This window comes from Hermetia illucens, chromosome 2 (assembly GCF_905115235.1).
Source record: "Hermetia illucens chromosome 2, iHerIll2.2.curated.20191125, whole genome shotgun sequence".
In the NCBI taxonomy this organism is placed as follows: domain Eukaryota; kingdom Metazoa; phylum Arthropoda; class Insecta; order Diptera; family Stratiomyidae; genus Hermetia; species Hermetia illucens.
In genome coordinates, this window is record NC_051850.1 from 158,410,690 (window position 1) to 158,431,518 (window position 20,829).

The following is a 20,829-nucleotide window of genomic DNA, read 5'->3' on the forward strand; positions in this document are numbered from 1 at the left end:
TCTCACCACTCCTCTTTCTTTTTGTTATGGACATTGTCACACGGGACATACAAAGTCCAGCGCTCTATACACTTCTTTATGTAGGTGATGCTTTCCGCTAGGGTAAAACTGTACACAACCATGAGAGAATTCGGTATCCCAACGAAATTTATAAGACTGACTAGGCTGACTCTGACCAAAGTGCGAGGCCAGATAAAAGCAGCAGGATCACTCTCAAGACAACATCAAACCGCACTGGTCAAAGGGGGAAGAATATGGATAGGAGACTACAACTTTGAGACCGTTGATAATTTCTCCTATCTAGGATGGAAATCACAACCGATAACAGCTACGATGATGAAATCCGCGCACGCTTGTTGCCAGCCAACAGAGCCTATTTCAGCTTACAAAAACTGTTCCGCTCGAAACGTCTCACCATAGGATCAAAGCTCTTACTGTACAAGACAATGATCTTGCCAGTCCTCATGTGTTCCTCAGAGACTTGGGTTCTTAGCAAGAAGAATTTCGAACTCTCGGCCGCGTTCGAGAGAAAAATCCCCCAAAGAATTTTTGGCCCGCTACATGAGGATGGACGGTTCCGTAGCCTACATAACGATGAAATCTATGAGCGATACCATGACCGTCAGGTTCTGGGTAAAATCTGGCTCAATAGGTTACGGTAGGATATGGATGAGGATGATCCAGCCCGGGAAGTCTATAAGGGCAATATCTATGGAAGAAAAGGAAGACGAGGCAGACCCTGCCTAAGATAGAGCGATGGTGTAGGTCAGGACGCCAGACAGCTTTTAGGGATATCGAATTGGTGGACCTCAACGCAAAATCGGGATGTCTGGAGTTCCTTATTAAGGTAGGCCTAGACCGGATACTGGTTTTTGCGCGGTTGATGATGATGATGTTTTCCGAGTGTCAAGCAACTTGTCCAAAAATGTTCGCCTCATACAACACGATCTCAGATTGAATCTGAATAAAACTGAATTTTTGACAACCGATCCCCATGAAACAGGCACAGTCACTGTCAGCGGCAGTGACCTGCGCAGAACTGAGCAATTTAAATATCTTGGGTCAATGCTGTCAGCCACTGGAAAACTGCGTTATGAAATTACTTCACGCATTAACGCAGCTTGGATGAAGTGGCATTTCATCACTGGTGTTCTTTGTGATCGACGGATTAACGAGCGTCTCAAATCTAAAATTTACCGGAAAGTCGTCCGTCCTCTTGCTCTCGATGGTTCTGGATGTTGGCCGACTATAGAAGATAATGAACAGCGTCTTGCGATAATTGAGACGAAAATTTTGTGTTGGACTTATGACGTGACATGTTTTGATCACATCCGAAATGAGGATATCTGCGATCGATATGGGGTTGCGCCGATCGTGGAAAAATTGCGAGAGAGACGTTTTCGATGATCTGGTCATATAATTCGCGCTAACGAGAATTCACTTGCCAAGATTGGTTTGAACATCGAAGTCGATGGTAAGCGATCAAAAGATGAATGGATGCGCTGGATGGAGATTTAAAAGCCTCGTGATTGCATCCAGATAAGGCGTTTGACAGGACCAAATGGTGAAGTCAGTCACGATGAGCCGACTCCAGGGGAAGGAGACAAAGGCTGAAGAAAAAGAAAATTTAAAAAACAAGCAATTTGAGCCATGAACACTTGATATATACCTATACATACGCATGTAGATACGTACGCTCATTATTAATTCGAAAAGTTCCTCGGGCGTGTCAGATGCACTGTTCCTTAAAAAAAACTAAAATCTCCGCATCACACACGCAACTGGTGCATATCAATCACTTTATCAAATTATTGCCATCTGTTCGAAAAAAGCCACGCAGACTGCATAAGTGTGTATACTGCACTTGCGAGTGTCTCAAATATCACCTGGTGCTGTCACGGTGAAAACATTCACTTCATTATCTTTTTCGTAGTGAAACGAACAAACATACATACAAGCAACAGCCATAGATAAATATTTTTTCCCAAATTGCAGTTACACTTGGCTGGCACTCAATCCAATCTTTAAGTTTATCTTTTTGTTGGCTGCATTTCTACCGTTAAAAATATTCACTGCGCTTTGAGTACAAGTTGAAGTGCATCGAGATAAAAGATAGACACTAGATAGGTAGATACTATCTAAATCCATAAGGAATATCTAAGGCTGAGTGTTTAAAACTTTTTCGTTCGCTTTTGTTGTTCATCGTGATGAAAATGACGACCGGAGAAGTATTCTAGAGATTCGTTATGAATCTGGTTATCAAGTTCACTCAAGAGGATAAAAACAAAGAAAGATGCAGAAGTATCATAGATGTATTAAAAGCAAACCGTTTTTTTCTGAGATTGAATAGAGATAACTTTGAAATGGGCTCAACTATTGTGAGAAAGATGCATGTAGAGTTGCATTTAGTTATGTCGAGCTGCCTTTTGCATCCGAATAGAGGCGCGGAACAAAAGGAAAAGCATTTTTTTCGAAGAAGTCAAGAAACTTCTGTCTGCATTGTTGCTGAAATAAGATATTCTGGGGAATCAAGTAAGATTTATCTGTAGTAAATAATTGGAGGTCGCTATGCCTACATAATTGATTTTTGAAATTGGTATAAAGTTACTCTGTTTCAGGGGTTTGATGACGGCAATTCTACTTCTATCGGAAAAAAATTGCAGCCATTCTAACATCCTATAATAATCGTGAGAGGGCGTTCCGATTATATCATTTTCATGTGAAGCAATTGGGCTGTAATGAAATTTGTGCGTCGAACGTAATACTTGAGGCTAATTTCAGTACGCATGGATGACCAACAAAAGTGTGAAAGGGTCAACCACAAAATTGAAAGTTTCTACCTCAAATAGGCAATCTGAATGCTTCTGTTATATGCATGGTTCCATCCCCTTTATTTCCCAATGTGCACTCATCTTTGCAACAAACAATGAATACATTACTCTGTGCCCATTGAGAGTAACGCACGAATGTACGTGAGTGTAATTTTCTAAATTCATCTGTGAAAGCCTCCACCTCTGGTGCATCTGATGGTTCCAGCGATTCCCTTTTATTCGTTACTTAATGCCATTGCAATCCACTTAACCGCAAAGCTATCATTTAATTTGCTTTTATCGGATGCTTATCTTGTAGCCCACAAATGTTTATATTGAGGCAATTAGCAATTAACAGGGCAGTAAGTATGACGCTCATACACAGTTGATGGTAATGATGATGCCCGGAGCCTTTGATTGCAATGACGCCCAGGGTCCGCCTGACTGCAGAAACAGCTCTTTGGTGCTGCATCCCCCGCCCAAGTCTATTGTTGGACATTTCCTGGACAAAATCATGCCATTCGGTGGTTGCACGTAATGAACGTGTTTACGGAGAAGCCATAATACAAATAGCGGCTAAACTAATTTAGTAATTCTGCAACATGACCACAAAAGTAAAGGGACGTGCAGGTATGCTTGTGGTGTTGCAGACAACAGTTAGAACTTTTGTGGCCTTCGGGGAATGGTTTTTTGTTTGCAATGTAGTCATTCAATTATCAACTAATTAAAATTAATTTGCCATATTTTTGAGCAGAGAGTCAAACTACAAATTTGATTTTCTTGAGTGTAATTCTGCTTCCGTCTTTTGCCGTACGAAATAAAGTTGGCCATTGACTGATAAGTAGCATCAAAAGAAGAGTCATTTTCAACTCCTCTGTAGCATCAGTCAAGAGATTTTATGCATGTTCTCAGTTTTCAAAATGACCTTCAAATGAAGGTTTTGAAGGACATGCCAGCTGACAATGAGAGATTCATCGCCATCTTCAAAATATTTGTATCAATAACAACGAGGGAAAAGAGCGTGCGGTGTTGTCCAGGGCTTATCAGACGCTGCCTTACCTCTGTTCTGGGAGGAGTGTGGCCGAAGTGGTTACAAGATGAGAGAGGGTTTGACATCAAGTGGTTCGCGGACTCAATTTTTAAGCAAAATTTAAATTTAAATTAAATTTAAAATTTATCACAAGTTCCTGAAAAGGCTCCTGGGTCCAAGGAGAGATTTTAGCAGGTCCTCGATTGAATTGAAAAGTTGAAATGTATTCAACTATATTTCTACATTTAGGACCTTGACAAATAGTAGGGTAAAGAGAGGAGGGCCTATTGGAATTTTTCAACCACTACCTTCCTTCCATTTCCATTCTCCCTTCCACACAAACTGTTCCTACTTAACACAAAGAATTTCGCTGATAACATCCGTATGGCTGCAATTTCTAGTTGAACGATTATATGAATTAAATTAATTTTCCTCCTTTTATATCCTACTGGGTTTTATAGTGCTTATTCCTTGAGAATTTTTGAACTATATTCAAGTACCATCCATACTAGTACATATTAGCATTTCCGCTTGTTTCCTCTTCTCGCAACCAGTAATTTCTTATTAAAAAATATCTGACCTAACCAACGATCGCCCGCGGAGTGGTCAGAGGTAAAAATTGCCTTCATACCTGGACCCATCTCTCTTCTCCACGTATTCCTCAAGCTCGTTAATCCAGTGGCCAAGCCACGCTTGCGACAGCACTCGATCCTTCTGACAGATACATAGGATGTGCAGTCTCTTCTATTCAGGAGGAATTTATCATCATTCGAATAGCTGCAGAAAAGAGTATTAGAAGGATTGCACTTATGTCAAATTCTCTACTTGAAATTAAAGCCTTCGATTGCAAGACTCCTGAAAATTATCTGGCTAACATGCGTTCATGATAAACTGAGAAAAGCACGTCTGACACATTAAATCATCTGGTGTCCTGGGTATAGCGATAATCATCTAAAAGAAAAATCCAATAAGGCCACCACGTATCTATCAAAAAAGGGGGAGAGTTTCCTTCAATTGATCCAGATCGTCATCAAGTGGAAGGGGGTTGATATGGTCGCATGTCAATCACAATGTTCTTTAATTTCTCCCACGACTTTCCAAAGAAGCTTGCTGTTTCTCCTACTGCGACATAGTGGGAGAGCAAGCAGACGTCATAAGTCTAGTTGAGATATTTGAGCTGAGGTAGTTCACTGAACCCTCCACGTCCTCTAGACGAGGCGGTATAGTGGAAAGAAGAAAGAGTGTTGGTGGCAAAATGGGATCCTAGAAAACTACCCTTTGGACCTCTAATTCCTCTGAGATTTTATCTCGATAAACTACCAGCACATGTTGAGCTAGTAGCTATTAGTTTTTTGCTCCTCCTGCTTAGACTATTCTAGATATACCTCCGTCGAAAGTTTTCGAGGAATCGATGAAGGACACCAGATGTTGTACGTCCCTTCCGCTTCTTAAGCTGGTCGCTGTCGTGGATGAGAAGCCAAATGTTCACGTTCACCTATCTCTTAGGAAAGGGAGGTATAAGGTACAAAAATCATTGTTCAGCTGTTCTCTTCCTGACCATAGCGATAACAAATTCCTGCTTTTAGTAGCGCACACTAAAGCAATCGAGTACTCTGTAGAACCTCGGTAAGGGCATCGAGGAATGTTTGCACAAAAACGAAAGAGAAAGTTGCAGCCGAAAAATTTGCCTGTCTGCTAGTGAGGGTAGCAGATTCCTAGCCTACAAATCTCTATCTCTTCTAGTCACCTTTCAGGGCATGAAGGAAGTACTTTGAGTGAATCTTGAATACTCACTGTCTTTAGGCCAATATTTCACTCTCCTAACCGCAACCGACGCCAAAACTAAAACCTGCTTCATAACTCATGGGGTATTTTCAGGAGAATTATACTGTTAAACCCATCATAGAATGCTATCATTTACTGCATGCGTGTTCTCAACAAATTTTACGCCACTCAGTACACGCATTTCCAAGTAAACTGCATATGACAGGCAGATAGACTGATGGTTAGGCATAAAGAAAGATGAACAGGATGATCTATACACTGACGTACAGGTAATTAGATGGGTAATGAATGATAATGAAACATTCAATACTACAAGGGATTTAAATTTGGGGAAGAAGTAGTTTAAACGATGCATGATTCTACCAAAGACGTGAATACCGAAAATGAAGAACTTCTTGCGCTTTAGCTTTTGCCCCGTTCAGTGGCAGGACGGGCTTGAACGAAGGCGAAGAACAATAGACTGACAGGTGTTCGCTGGGTAATGGAGGTGGTTTCGGGACGGAACAAATTTGCTGAAGAGAGACGGCAGTAGGAGGTGCTCTAAGCCAATGAAATGGACCCATTTAGGCAAAGCAAGTCAATTCCAAGACTTCTCCCAATGCCAAAGGCGGCTTAAGGTAATTTCAAAAAAACTCATTCAGTAAAGGTAAAGGCATGTATGAACAGAGTTTTGATCACAAGGAATAACTTTTCCTGCAGCTTGAAGTAAAAATAGTTGAGCTATCCGGCCTTATCAATTACGAGTACAACGTGCGCTAAGTAGTCAAAAACATGGTGTGAGCGCTAAGGTTCTTTATAATAGAGCGCAGGAGAATGAAGCAAGAGCCGAAAGCTGCTGTCTAACAGTGTCACTGGCGCCCTTGATGACACCAAATCGCACTGACATCGACATTCGGCCGAAAAAAGAAGAAAGATATTTTAGGGAATTAACAGGCACCTAAAACAAAAAAAGGCACACTGATTTTAATGCGTGGGCCTTCGAATGGGGAAGTAGAGATACTAACCCAAACGTGCATTTATTAGAAGTTTGTGCGCAGTTGGACATAATTCTAGCTAATAAAGGCCTATCCGAAACGAAGCCTGGCTCAAATGCTAGCTAGCTAGCTTTAGTTAGCTTTGCGCTGTATGTTCTAGTGAGCTAGCAAGAACTTCACCTATGGCGACCTCAAGGCAAAAACTTTTAATCGAAGGGCGGATCCGGTAGGAAACTCACATGTCCAAATCTGAAACCGTGGAGGATATTAGGTTGATCTAAAAAAGCAATGGATAAGCAAACGTTAAGTAGTATGGTCTAATTTAATTATTAAACAACTCCACGGAGAGAGCTCTCCATATAACGCAAGGCATTGCTCAAACAACCTACATCTCACTGCCAGGAGTTGTACAAAATTCAACTACTGATTTAATTTAATTTGAATTATCAATGAGAAGCGTAGTCCATCTGCTTCTTGGCTCATTTTGCCAAGAGAGCTGACACTCGGTAAGAGTGCCTTGACGTTCTTAACGGTCAACTAGTTTTCGCCCTTACGGCAGTAGATAACTTTACGATCCTTGGTAAGGAGGGCACCGGGAATCACTCCCGCTATCACCATCACCGCGGGTTCTGGTATAGTGTGAAAACCAGACGCCAGACGCAGAACCGACTGCGTTGCTCCCATAAGAAGACGTCTCCTAGTAGATATAGGGTCCCTAACACTCGGGGTACGGAAGCCTCACACCCTGTCGTTATCAGATTTATCACTGGGTTTACGGCAGTGTCAGCCGCAACGCTACTACCCCCCGATGCACCCTCCAAAGCGACCCGGCCCTGCCTGTGCTAAAAGTTTCGATGAACTTCCCGATATTCACCGAGTTGGTATACGCCGGCACGTAGCGTCAACCACTTCAAACGCAATGTACTGGTGATCACTTGCCGAGAAGTCTTCTAGGACTCGGCACCCGCCCACCGATGGTGTCAGAGATTCCGACGCAAAAGTGATGTCAGGAATGTTTTCTTAACAACCTGGGTGCTGAAACGTTGGCGTGGATCCGGTGTTTAGAACTATAAGCCCGGTACCCACCGCCATTTCCAGAATTCGTTTCCATCTAGAGTTTGACTGAGGCATGCTCCGTTCAAGGGCCCTAGCCAATCAAGATTCGCCCCTCCGTGCCTGAACCGGCGTCCTCCAGAGTATCAAGCCGCCGCCGAAAATCCGGCATCATCTCATTCGGCGTCAGGTAAATGCTAAAAAACGTTATCACTAAATGCAGAGTTCAGATATAGCCATTCCTTCGGCCTTCGGCAAGAACACCTGGTCGAAGTCAAGATCTCTGATTTCTAGAGAGCACATAGACTCTAGGCTACAAACAAGAGCTTTTTCTCCCAAAAACCCCTTGACAGATTCGCAGAACGTAATCTTACTTGCCGTCTTCGGACCCAGAGCGCCACCCTTCGTTTTCCCCTGTACTCCGTTGTCTTCGGGTTTCATTCTATAGCGGATTTCACTAAGAACTTTCGCAAGTGTCTTGCAGTCGGTTTAACGAGCATAGCCGACGGTCTAGTCCCTCTTCGTTTCCTCGTCTTTTCTGCTACTGGCTTTTGGTTTGTAGTCTCCTTGTCTTTGAACAGACGGGTCCCCGGTGGCCGCTAGCAATTTTCTCAGCGGGAAATGCGGCTGCTTCTGCTTTCCTAACGTCTTCCGCTGCTCTCCACATTCGCCTATAGAAGGAGATGCGGTCCAGTAGCTCCTCTAGTTCCAACAGCCCGTTTTTGACGCTTTCGCTAACGTTCTTCTGGAACATTGCCGACCGAATACGCTTCACCACTGCTGCGCATTTCCTGATGAGCCTTTGCTCTTCGGGTGTAGCTAGGACTGTTGACTGCACTTCTACTCGGTTCGTGTCCGAATCCACTTGCCCAGGACTAGCGATTCTGACTAAGCTTTTTTTTGGAGCAGGGGCACTACGGGATATTGGAGCGAGGAACAGTCGCGCCACTTGGTAAGGCTTCCTCTTTATGTGGGCGTCCCGGTACTACATCGGGTATTTTATTCCTCGTTGCTTCTTTCGTTAATCGCTGCGGTGAACGACGGATTTTTGTGCTGTACCCAAACGCAAACAGCTCTTCCTCCTTTGTCGATTTTGTTCGTTTGTCCAGTTTTATTCTCTTTGGAAAATTCACCGGTGCATGGTGTGTAAGGGTGCGGGTGGTCCCTATCCCAGGTCCCTGAGGACTGACCTAAACTTAGCTGATCCCGGAACTCACGGACGGATCAGTGTTCGCTCGGGGCAGCGCGGTCTACTATCACCAATTCAATGCACACTACTCGACTAGGATCCCGAAGGGGCTGGCTCCTGATACACGTCACAATTAGCACCTTGGTAGAGCTAAGGTCACATCACCGCATCGACGTCGACAGAAAGCTGTCAGCGGCTTCAGGGACTCCCAGTGCGTCCCAACGTGTACCGGTCATTAGCGGTTCGCGCTTCACCGAGAGGTTTCCTTGAGGCTACTACCTAGGACGCAGGTATACTGCCAGCTAGATGGTCAGAAGGCAGAGTTGCTGATACAAGATTGTCTACTGTACAATAAAATATTGGATGTTAGGTTAGAAAGTACCCCATAAGTTATTTTTCTGCTTGCATGGGAATATGCATACACACTTTCTACAAGTAAAGGTAACCATTCGTAATTTAATAGTCAATATGCAATTGATCTCGATGAGAAAGGAAATGAGAGCGAACAATTAATAACAAGTCGGAATACCGGAAGCTCGCGCTTCGGGTATAAAGGTTTTGTGTTCATCTTATGTAAGAGACGCACATTTTTCTGTCCGTATATAGCTACAAATCCAACATAATCCTTCATATTTTTCCAAACTACGAGACATACGTACATATTAGAGCCATAGATATCACGCTCACCCTAAACAAACAAACTGCCTATTACCTACTGTACACATATATGCACGTATCTAAATTTATCGTACTCATATTTCCGATTTACGTCTTATATCTAACTGAATTAGGCACTACCTGCAAAGTTCATTAGCACGCATATATTATATACCTACATACACACATGTCTGGTTGACAAATAACTAAAAAACTAAAACAAAATAATTGTCTGCGACCCAATTCGTAAGAACTCATTTCGTTGTGATATTGACGAATTGATATGTGATGATGACGTCATGCGGGTTGTAGAGTGAACGAAATTCACAAAAAATTGTAAAGTTTCACCCCCTATAACTTTGTTAATAATGGTTGGATTTTCTTCAAACTTGACCAAACTGTGCATTATATTCTTCATTACACGCATGCCAAATTTTGTACTTCTGGGATGAACATAAGGGGGGTGCCGGGTAAATTTCTAAAATGTGTAAATATATTATTATTAACTTTATTTGTGCAGATATCGGAACCGGATATATTTTGAGACCTAGATTTCGTAGAGATGCATCACTATGATTTTTTTCAGATTTTTCGGTTGGATAGGTTCTGAGAACGAGACCTGTTACACTTTTTGTGGGTCATATTTTGAACCCTCACTCCCCTATGTTTCATCTAATATCAAATATTGAACCAGATTCGAAAAGTACTAATTGAGACCTTTCATTTGATACCCTACATGGCTACATTCTGTGAAAAAAAAATTTGCACCCTCCATTCACATGTACGGGGAGCCCCCCCTTAAACTTAACACAAGATGGCGCCACTTACTGCATGTAAAGGGATCACCAGATTACATACTCTCACCAATTTTCGTGACAATCGGTCCAGCCGTTTCCGAATAAATCGGGTGTGACAGACAGACAGACAGACAGACAGACAGACAGACAGACAGACAGACGGACAGACGGACAGACAGACACCGTCTCGATTCTAATAAGGTTTTGTTTCACACAAAACCTTAAAAATGAGTCTCAAGTCACAGAAGATGCACTAGTTCTGCTCCAAAAATGGAAATGAAGATTTATTGCTGCCACACTTACATATAATATCGGTAATTTCAAGCTAATGCATTTCAATGATCTCATCTGTGCTTTCCTCTCCGATTACTTTTCTTTTTTCTCTTCTGAAAGCAATTTGAGGGAAAACTCTTTTTCTTACTTAATTCCAAGACTTTTATCGACTCCTCTGACTCTCAGTTAACTTTTTGTATTGTGTTTTGAAAAAACATTGAATTAAAACTTTTTTCTATTTCCTTTCATTTCAGGTCAGCGGAATTCATCGCATTAATCGCTGTTTCGTGCACTCTATTTCTGTTTTTGCACACCAAATCACTGAATTCACGTCTCCATGAAATGGAAATTAAACTGCAGCCATCCGAACTATCGGCAATTGGATTAAGTGCTAGTAACGCCATTCAGAGTGGAAGTGATAGCAGTAAGTATTATGCAGACTGTTGAGAAGCAAATAAATATGTAATTCCCATGTAAATTGTCTGGTTGAGTCTGCAGATTGGAGATAATAGAAAATTGATTGCTGCAGATTGAGATTATTGTTGCGCGAATATTATATCGCGATAAATCTTAGCGTTGGGTCTAGGAAGGGAAATGTGGTTTCATATAGGGAAGAGTATTCTCTTTTACATACTTTTGGTGACTATGACTCAGTTAAGTACTTAGCGAATAGGCATACCTAGCGACTCAACTATTGATAAACATTTTGAAGAAATCAATCTGAGCACTCTTCGAAATTAGGGACTAAGTACAATAAGTACAAGTGGCTGCTTAGGCATTGTAGGCACACTTGGGCCTTCCAAGGCCGATTGTGATATCAAATCAAAGTATTATACCTAGTGCAGTAATGAAAACAATTTTTATCTTTTTGCCCTAAATCCGAGCGGCTGTTATGGGGACCATTTTAATGAGCGCAAGTCACACACCGAGCCAAGGCCATACTGAAAAAATTTGATCTATTCGATTGTGCAATCCCCGCCACATAAACGTCAAAAACTTTCAGTTTCTTACAAGAAAATGTAGAGCGTCTTCCAAAAAGTGTGCACTATATACAGACATATCTCTCTTGCTTGCAACACACTTTTATAATCTCATTAAAGTTTTTCAATTTCGCTAGTGAGTCGCTCATTATCACCTTGGCGGATCAGACGTTGGTGGACATCACAGATTCACAAAAAAACACACAATTCTGATCATTGACTTTATAGAGATGCTTGCAATCTTTTGTTTAATTAAAAATCTATTTTTCGCTATTCTATCACTACAAATGAATGGCTAATTAACGTGACTGCTACTGACCAGCGTTTGCATATCTGATTGCGAAATTTTCGCTTCCAGAGCAGCCGAGACAACTTTCCTAATCAGCTTGAAAAGTGAATGGACGAAAAGATACTTAAACATTTTTTTTTTCTCACAATTTATCTTGACGGGCAGGAAAATCATCTAGACAAGAAACGGCATTTTGATGTATCTTTATTTTGAGGATTAGAAATAAAATCTGATTAAGAAATAATGGTAATGATGATGGTGCTTTCATAGGCCGGGTTATTTGGATTTAGAGTACGCAAATGACGAATTGATCATTAAAGCTTTTGGTTTATATGAGGATTTTCAGGGGTATTATACATAAATTCTATATATAACTCCTTTGGAAGAGGATAGTTTGGTGAAGAAGGTATTTAGGCGTATTAATTCCTTCCTTGAACATCCAATCCTTATTACATACGGAATTAAAAGTAGGGACAAATTTCAGTGGTTAATACGTACTTCTTCCTTTTAAGTCTTTATGATATGCTGCATGATCAATTTAAATATCTTTTAAGTCTGGTGCTAGTGATAGTGTTCTTCTACTGTTTCTTTTAATTGAGACGAATTTAGTCATTTCCGAAACCAAGTCGTAATTTCTTCGGCAGACTCCTTTAAAGTTTCTGGAGATCTGCTTCTATCATGCTTCATATGCGGGTCACTCACTCTATTTTGAAACTGACTTAAAAAAATATAAAATCATTCGACCACACTCTCCACAACTCCACCAACTTTCACGCACTTCAACTTCCTCAAGACTTACGGATATACCCTCACTTCCTTCTACTTTTGCCAAGTGTTCTTGGGAAACTGGGTTCCACAGCATGGCGTGGCTACTAATGCAATTGCAACCACTCCTCAATTGGGGATATATTCACTGCCAGTTCCGCCTTCCGATCATATTGCTCCCTGGTGAGATACCTGCACGCGGATCAAGTTCTTTGTTTGAAATGTTATAAGGCTCTTCTTTAAAAAAAAACTATCATCACTCCTGATAAGCAACTATGAAAATTAGTCGATCGAAGCCTTTTCCGTTGGTAAAGGAGATCAAGTACCAACATTTTTGATACCCAGTTTATCAGATAGCTTTCTTCAAAGTCACCGACTTTTTCTTCGAACGAGGTTTCCACCCCCCTATTTTAGTTCATGTCTGCGCCTCTCACTTGCGTCTTGGATCTTAGACCTTCATTGATATCTTCCTCGAGGTCCTCCTGGCTTAGTTGTCTTAGTTGTTATGCTCTTCATCGAGGTTTTTTTTGGCCAAGAATATTTTCAATAAAATGGTTCGTCAGCTTCTTTTAACATATGTAGGGTATGTATGCGGATACCTGAGTGGAGTTAATTCCCTCTTCTAAGCAAGACCAGCTGTTGTTTTTCCATATTTCCTAGTAAACCTTGCTTACTTGAAAGCAATCATTACACACATCTAGTATCATTTAGGGGTGTTTAACTGTTTGTAACGGACTTCTTCCATGTCTTTAGAGACTATTGGCAGTGAAGTATACCAAATTTCTATTAGCAAAACGAAAGCGCCGTGACTGATTCGAAATGAGAACCAGAGACCGTTGCCTTTTGTTTTATATTTGGCATTACCATCATCATCAACGGCGCAACCACCGGTATCGGGACTAGGCCTGCTTTTGTAAGGAATTTCAGACACCCCGGTTTTGCATCGAGGTTCACCAATTTGTTATCCCTAAAAGCTGTCTGGCGTCCTGACCTACGCCATCGCTCCATCTCAGTCAGTGTCTTCTTTTCTACCATAGATATTGCCCTTATAGACTTTCCGGGCTGTATTATCCTCATCCATACAGATTAGGTGTCCCGCCAACCGCAACCTGTTGAGCCGGATTTTATCCACAACCATAGCATCGCTTATAGATTTCGTCGTGATGTAGGCATATTTCTTCAAATAACGACAAACAGGAAGTTCATGAAAGGAGGTAACCTTTGATGATGGAGGATAAAATTTAGTAGAAAATAGAACTCCACGCGCAACCAGTCAATATGATTTCAAATTTCGTCCTGCGAGATGGAGATGTCAAATGCCTCTTATAAATTTAGGCAAGGCATGAATTAGTTTTGTTCATCCCTAGCGCTATAGTTATAGCTTTTTTGTCTTGAAGTTATGGAGCTCACCAGTGACTACTATTTTAGAACCCTTGAAAACACGGGCTCTCCTGAATATACGCTGAACGGTTTTTTTTATTCGAATTTCTTTTGAGTTTCCTTCGTTGCCTTCATGTATTTCGATTCAATATTTTTTGATGGTTGGCGAATGAATAGTGCTGAATATTAGAGGAAGCTTATCAAGCTTCACTTTGGAAATAATTTAGATTAAACCAGGGTATGTCCAAGGGGGTTTTTGGCAATGACAATGAATGTAATTACGACACTAATATTTGCCGATTCACGCGGGACATAAATATAGTAATTTTGCCACAAAGACAGATACGCTCATAATGCACATGAAACTAAGGTATTTTGGGCAGGATTCCTCTTGAACGCAGCACTTCAAGCATAATACCTTGCATGTTAAGATGGTATGCAAATTAGAAAGAAGCGTGGTATCAAACACTTTTATTTTGTAGAACTGGTTATTAAACGAAGACTACCTCGGTAAATATTGATTTTTTGATCACTACCCATTCTCACCCTTGATTTCTATAAGAGAAAGAAATGAAATACTACCGATGAATATAACAAAACTGTCAATGAAGAATGCATTTACCGTAAAAAATCGGGCCAACAAGGATTCGTCGGTGCAGTACCTAGGGCAAACTAGTGGCTTATCTGGTCCATATCTTGAGAGCGGCTTTAATTGGACGTGGGTGATGACATGGTGTCTAATTTGCTAATGATTCCTTAATAAGCTCTACTTAGAATTTGGATGATTTACCTTGAGGCTTATGGTTCTGAAAAGTACATCAATATTTTCCTGAAAGGTTACTATTTGGGGCATCAGGAATACGAAAGCTTACAGTGAGAAGTTTTGCTTGTTTTGAACGTAATGATATTTCCATGCTTTGCGGTTATCATCTGTGGAGTAGTGGATAAAGACATCCTTGCAAACAGACCAATGATTTAGAACTATGAGATCCTTCCTATACTAAGAGTAGGCCACTGATTCAGATCAAGTATCTCATTTTCTATTTCTGATGAACTCCGGTAAAAGGAATGATTTCAAATTTCAGGTTTGGCAATTCCGAAAAGCAAACTAGAAACCTAACAACATTGATCTGCACAATAAAATTTGGTAGGTGCAGTCGGCAATAATAACTAACATATTGGTGGAAAGCCCCTTGAAGTGCTCTTGTTGCTAACAGCTTTAAGCTACAGTAATGAATCATAATTTTCCCTTTTGGGCCAGTCTACAGCTTCACGTACTGCTGAGCTAGCTGTCTAGCCTGTCCATGTTGACAGTAGTAACTGGAATATTTCCATTAGACCTTCCTGCCTTCCTCTAACCTACGGGCTTCAGCTATACTTCCAGGTTTTCTAACATTGCATCCAAAATGCACGTTTTCATTTGACGCTTTGAGGGCCAAGGTGAGCCATCCCTCTTAAGGCTCCAACCGAAAAAATCCTTAACATCTTTCTGATGCCTTACGGGGATACATACTCCCGGGCTCAGAAGAAAGTAAATTTTTTTGGAATTACTGAGTTACAAAAGTCGTCTTTTTCACTCTAAGGAAAGAAGAAAAGCAGTACACCACCAAAGCGATCTTTCCATCTGGCTTTATTTTGACTTAATCATGGTTATTATCATTATATAATTGAATAAATCTAAATTCCTCACTTAAAGAATTTACGCAAACAGCAGTGGCTGAAAATTTATAATGGAAAAATTGCCTCATTCTTCTGTTTGAAGCTAGAATAAGCCCTCAGTACTAAGCGGAGTGAAGTTGCCAATGTGGCCTGTGTACTCTGATGTTCAAGATACCCCAAGTTGAAACGTCTTGTGGTGAGGAACTTGAGCTAGCAACTCCTGACCTATTGTCGAAAGTTGTCTGACCGCTTTCGATTATGTCAAAAATAGTAAAGTAAATTGATTGGCTTATGGATAGTGTATCCAAATTTTCCCTTCTCTTTCTTCTGTAGAGTAGGCTGGTTTGAGCCCGTAAACATTGAAATTGATTCCCTTTCTATTGATGGAAAGAGAAAAACACGATCCAGGACTAATGGTACGACTTGTAGAGTCTCACTAGTGGTTTAGTTTTACTGTGTCTTTTTTGTTGAAAGCATGCTAGAACGAATACTGACCCCTGGGATATTAAAATCTGCATTGATAATGATGAGTAGTTAGCGACAAACAGACTAGCCTATTGTCCCAAGTAGAAGAGAACTTTAAGTAGTAATGCCTGAACTCCTAAACCCGAAGTGGTGTAACCTGTGGTGATCTACGATATTTGGTAGCAGCGTGGAATTTTGGTTGGAAAGCATAAATTATAGAATTACAGTCCTTTATGAAAGTGACCTTCTGGCACTTAATATAGTTTTGACAATGCCGCATAAACGCCGGAGCTACAGCGAGCGATTATGCGGAGATTATGCGGCTCTGAACTTGTTGCATTTCTACGCATTGTGTGGCCTTGTATACGTGTTGCATCGTACACTCATTTCTTTAGCCAGAATGTCGACAGGGATTATGGCTGCCACCACCTATATTGCCTCATCTGATGTGGTTCTAAAGTACATTTAGGAGCTCAATTTGGTGTTAATGATTCCCCCAGGTATTTGATAGCGGTTTTTGATAAGACCATATGTCCACCGACTTCCACCTTCACAGTGTTATTTTCCCTGCGCTTGGTTTTTAAGACCGCCTCCATTTTCGCATCCGCCAAGGCCAACCCGGCTCTTTCTAGCCAGGACTTTGCTACTCTTACTATTTCCGTCGCGTAGACCTCCATATTTTCTGGGTGCTTTTTTGTAACAAACACAACTAGGTCATCAGCAAAACTGGTAATCGTGGTTCACCCTGGAACGGGAAGAGCAAGCATCCCATTATACATGATATTTCGCAACAAGGCACCAAGTGCCGATCCCTGTGGTACCCCGGCTGTGACAATGTACTCTTTGGGGCCCTCATCCGTCCCGTACCAGAGGGTCCTCTCTGAGAGGCAGTTTTCTCCCAAATTTGCTAAATACTCGGGAATACCCATGTCAGCTAAAGCTCTTTTAATTCTGTTCTAGTTGGGCGAATTGAATGCGTTTTTGACATCCAGCGCCCACACGGTACAGCAGCCGCCAGAAATAAGTGCACCTTTTGCCAGGTTTTCTACCATTCTAATTGCCTCCACCGTAGAGTGGTGTTCCGACAAACCATTGCTGACTTCGATGATGGGTAGGAGTCTATTGTAGATGACTCTCTCCATCATCTTCCCCATTGTATCCAGCAGGCAGATAGGACGATACGATCTCTGCACCCTTTTCATTAGCACTCTGGAAGCCTCGCCCCAAGGGTTTACGTCGGCATGGTCACACAGCTGTTTGAAGCAGTTCTTTTTGGTCCTCCGAATGGCTTCTTTTAGGTGGCCACGTAGTTGCCTCTGTACCTCCTCTCGATCGTCGTCACCAGGCTTGCCCGTGGGCCTTTGGCAAAGCCTCCATGCCCGGAAACATGTGGCTCACAATAGTTGGGTTGCCTAGTGGGGAGCAATCGTCTTCTGGGCATAGCGTCGCATGCTTCTGTCACCTATCGGGTGATTTGGGTGCTTTCTATTTGGCCATACCCGGCATTCTGCGAGAACTCTTTTTCGAGCTCGATTCGCCCTTGATTTCCATGCTGATTTCCTGGTGGTCGCTGTGAGTATAGTCCTTACTGACGTGTCAAGCGACTCTACTGGCTAAAGTGGCACTCAAGTATTTCAGGTCCATTATAGACCCCAGGCCTTTGCCCGGAGCTTGTACGAGACCGAAACATTCGCCAGTACCACGTCTAGCTCCGCGAATGCTTCGAGGAGAACACATCCTCTCACATTAGCTGTCCGGCTGCCCCACTCAAGAGCCCACGCATTAAAGTCGCTTGCAATTATGGTCGGCCAACGTCCTCTTGCATCCAAAACCAGAGCGGCAAGCATCTGCTCATACTCGGCGAGTGTAGCGTTGGGTGGAGAATAGCAGCTATAGATGTGGATGTCCTTCACTTTCGCTGTGATGAAGCCCTCGTCCGGGTGCTCCATTGTTTCCTCTGATAGACTGACGATGACAGTTTGTGTCCCACCGTGGGCTTTTCGTTGTGTCTTTCCGCTGACTCTTGAAGTCCAATGAGATCGAACTCTTTTTCCAAAGCCCCACCAACCTCCTCCTTCCATCTATATTCTTGCAGACTATAGAGATTTAGGATTATCCTCATTTACCCGGCCTGCAAATAAGCATGCCCATGCACGCACATCTCTGGATGCATGCCTGTGCATGCCCATGACACATCCGCCGAGCGTTCCCTTATCCGCACGAAGGGACGCGCCTGATAGGAAATTTCGAAACTCCACACAGGTTTCATAATGGTTTGGTTTTTGGGGTAACACAAGGGTTTAGTGGAAGTACAGACACGTCACCTCTGCTATTAATAAAGGAGAACAGAGTCGGGCTTGTCGATCCGATTACGTCGATGACTTATTCCTTGTTTTTCACCAGCATCTTGGTGACCTATTTATAGTAATATCGGCCCATTTAAGGTTTGCCTTGCGATTGGAATCTAGCTTGGTATCAGTACATATTACGGTATTGGCCGAACTAGTATTGTGATGCTAAGCGTATGCTTGGCTTTGGTAACTTTGTCTATGAGCTAATCCGATTACACGAACTCTTTACGGTAGCTGTATCATGAACAATATTTTGAGAATTGCTTGTCTTTTTTTTCATTTGTCCTGCTTCTGAAGAAGGTGTTTGAGCCTTCTCTCCTCAGAATGCTGAAAAGCTCAATCTAATCTCGTGCGACGTTATTATCAAAGGTTGCTTTAATTTGCAATAAAGTGGCGTTCGAGGTAAAACTTCCGAAGCTTCGAGCCCTTGGACGCTTTGAATCCAGCCTCTTGCATCTCTCGTTTTCCAATGAGTTTTTCCTCAGTGATACCTTGCCGTTTTTCGCATCTCATTACTAGTTGAATACTCTATGTGATTTGGGAAAGTAAAACAAATTCTGACAGTCCTCCATCAACCCAATGTCAAGTTGACGGTTATTTACATTGATACGCGCCAGTCGTTAAAGATGAGTTCGCTCATCACCTTGAGGTGAACATACATTGCATTCTGTATAAGATTTCGGGAAGTATTTCCTAACATGCATTGAAGTGGACTCCTAATGGTTGACTTGCAAATTTAATTGAATTTTCGAGTGTAATGTATGCTTAGGCATGGGCGAGAAACGCCGCTTATGCAATTATGTAATGCACAGCAGCAATAAAGCTACATAATAACATAGGTCATTACATTTGCTTCAAGCGGAAGCAAGAGTATTAATGGTTTGGAATAATTAATCAAATTATGTCTTCACACATGAGAAAAACTATTTACCCTTGAAGATGCGGGTGGTAAACAGTCGGAGCTTTTGGCTTTCGAGAGATTAAAGAGTTTACAATCGAATGAAAAGAATTAATATGATATTTTCATTGACAGAAATAGTGAATGCTGGAGACAAACACTGCTAATCAGTAAAGGTCGTTTCAGATACTTCGAAGACAGGATAGCTTCGCAATAAATAATGTAAAATTTGCATATTTTTTATCAACTGGGAGTCGGCAGATTGGTAACTTTTGCTTTCGTTACATATACATGTCAGTGGGAAGGGTTTCATTATGAATAAAAGTCTGTAAATGAGTGCAAGGCTAGATATTGTTCATCTGCGGTCTCACAGTAATCAGATACTGATATTGCTCAAAAATTTTCAAGTGATGAAAACTGATTTAACCATAATCATAAATCATTTCAAAATGTTGTTATGATTTATTTCAACCATTCAGTTTATTCGAAATATCTAAACTTTGCAATCCTCTTCGGGGAAGTTTTTATGATCCTAACCATTCAGCCAAGTTTCAAGTGAAATTCTGAGGAAATTCCTACAATTTAATTTTCAGGAATTTCCACATATTTTTATAAGCTTGCAAGTTTGCCTTAAATGCAATAAAACTTCCAAATATCTACTCTGCATGCAAAAATTATATGTTTTATCATTAAAAAATCAAAATCAGTTAAGATGCAATAAAAAGCATCTGAAAAGTTTTCAACAGAGTTCGGTATTGATGAATTAAATCAAAATGAGAAAAGTGAAATTATCTAAAAGAAGATATAAATCAAAGCTTTCGAACTGTTTTTATTTTCCATTAAGTACCGCCAATGACCATGATCTTGACAGAAAACTTCACGATCGAAGGAAAATTGCCTTATTTTTTCGGTATCAGAGTTCAATGCCTTGAATTAATTACAAATTTACGACCAGTTAATATTGTATAAGGTTGAAGCAACTCACCGTGAAGGTGCTGTTATGCAACGTTCCACTGGGCTTTCCAAATACATCAATATAAAATTTGTGCATTGTTATGCATTTAAGTGCATTTTTGGGAAATTCAAATTGGAGTAACTGCATGTAAGAGGAAGTTATGCAAGGTTCACGCTAAATTTGAGGTTTATCTATAGAAAACTTTATATGGTTTCAAGTGGTTGGTTCCTGCTTTTGTTATATCAGGTTAGTGGTTGGTCGTTTCTGAAAACCAGACTTCACATCCTCAATTCAACCTAGTAAAGAGTCAAATGGAAAATATTAAATAATTATTTGAATTCCGGTTTGAAAGGAGCATATTTAACGAATAGTCAAAGCCCCGTCATTTCGCTTGTATGTAACTCACCACAGGACATTGAATTGACTTCCATGAGACTCTGTAGCTCGATAACTATATCTGCCTTTCAAAAGCCGTTGCCTACGTTATTCTCTATATGTTGCTACAATTAAATTCTTAAA

General features: G+C 41.2%; 1 protein-coding gene across 4 annotated transcripts in view; it reads left to right on the forward strand.

Annotated features, from left to right (window-relative positions):
* Positions 1-20,829, forward strand: part of LOC119648866 (heparan sulfate 2-O-sulfotransferase pipe) — a 236,842-nt gene that overhangs the window by 113,896 nt on the left and 102,117 nt on the right. For all 4 annotated transcript variants that reach the window (XM_038050752.1, XM_038050753.1, XM_038050751.1 and 1 more), the window contains exon 2: positions 10,823-10,992. In XM_038050752.1, the coding sequence (XP_037906680.1) occupies positions 10,823-10,992 (170 nt within the window). The remainder of the gene's footprint in view (positions 1-10,822; positions 10,993-20,829) is intronic.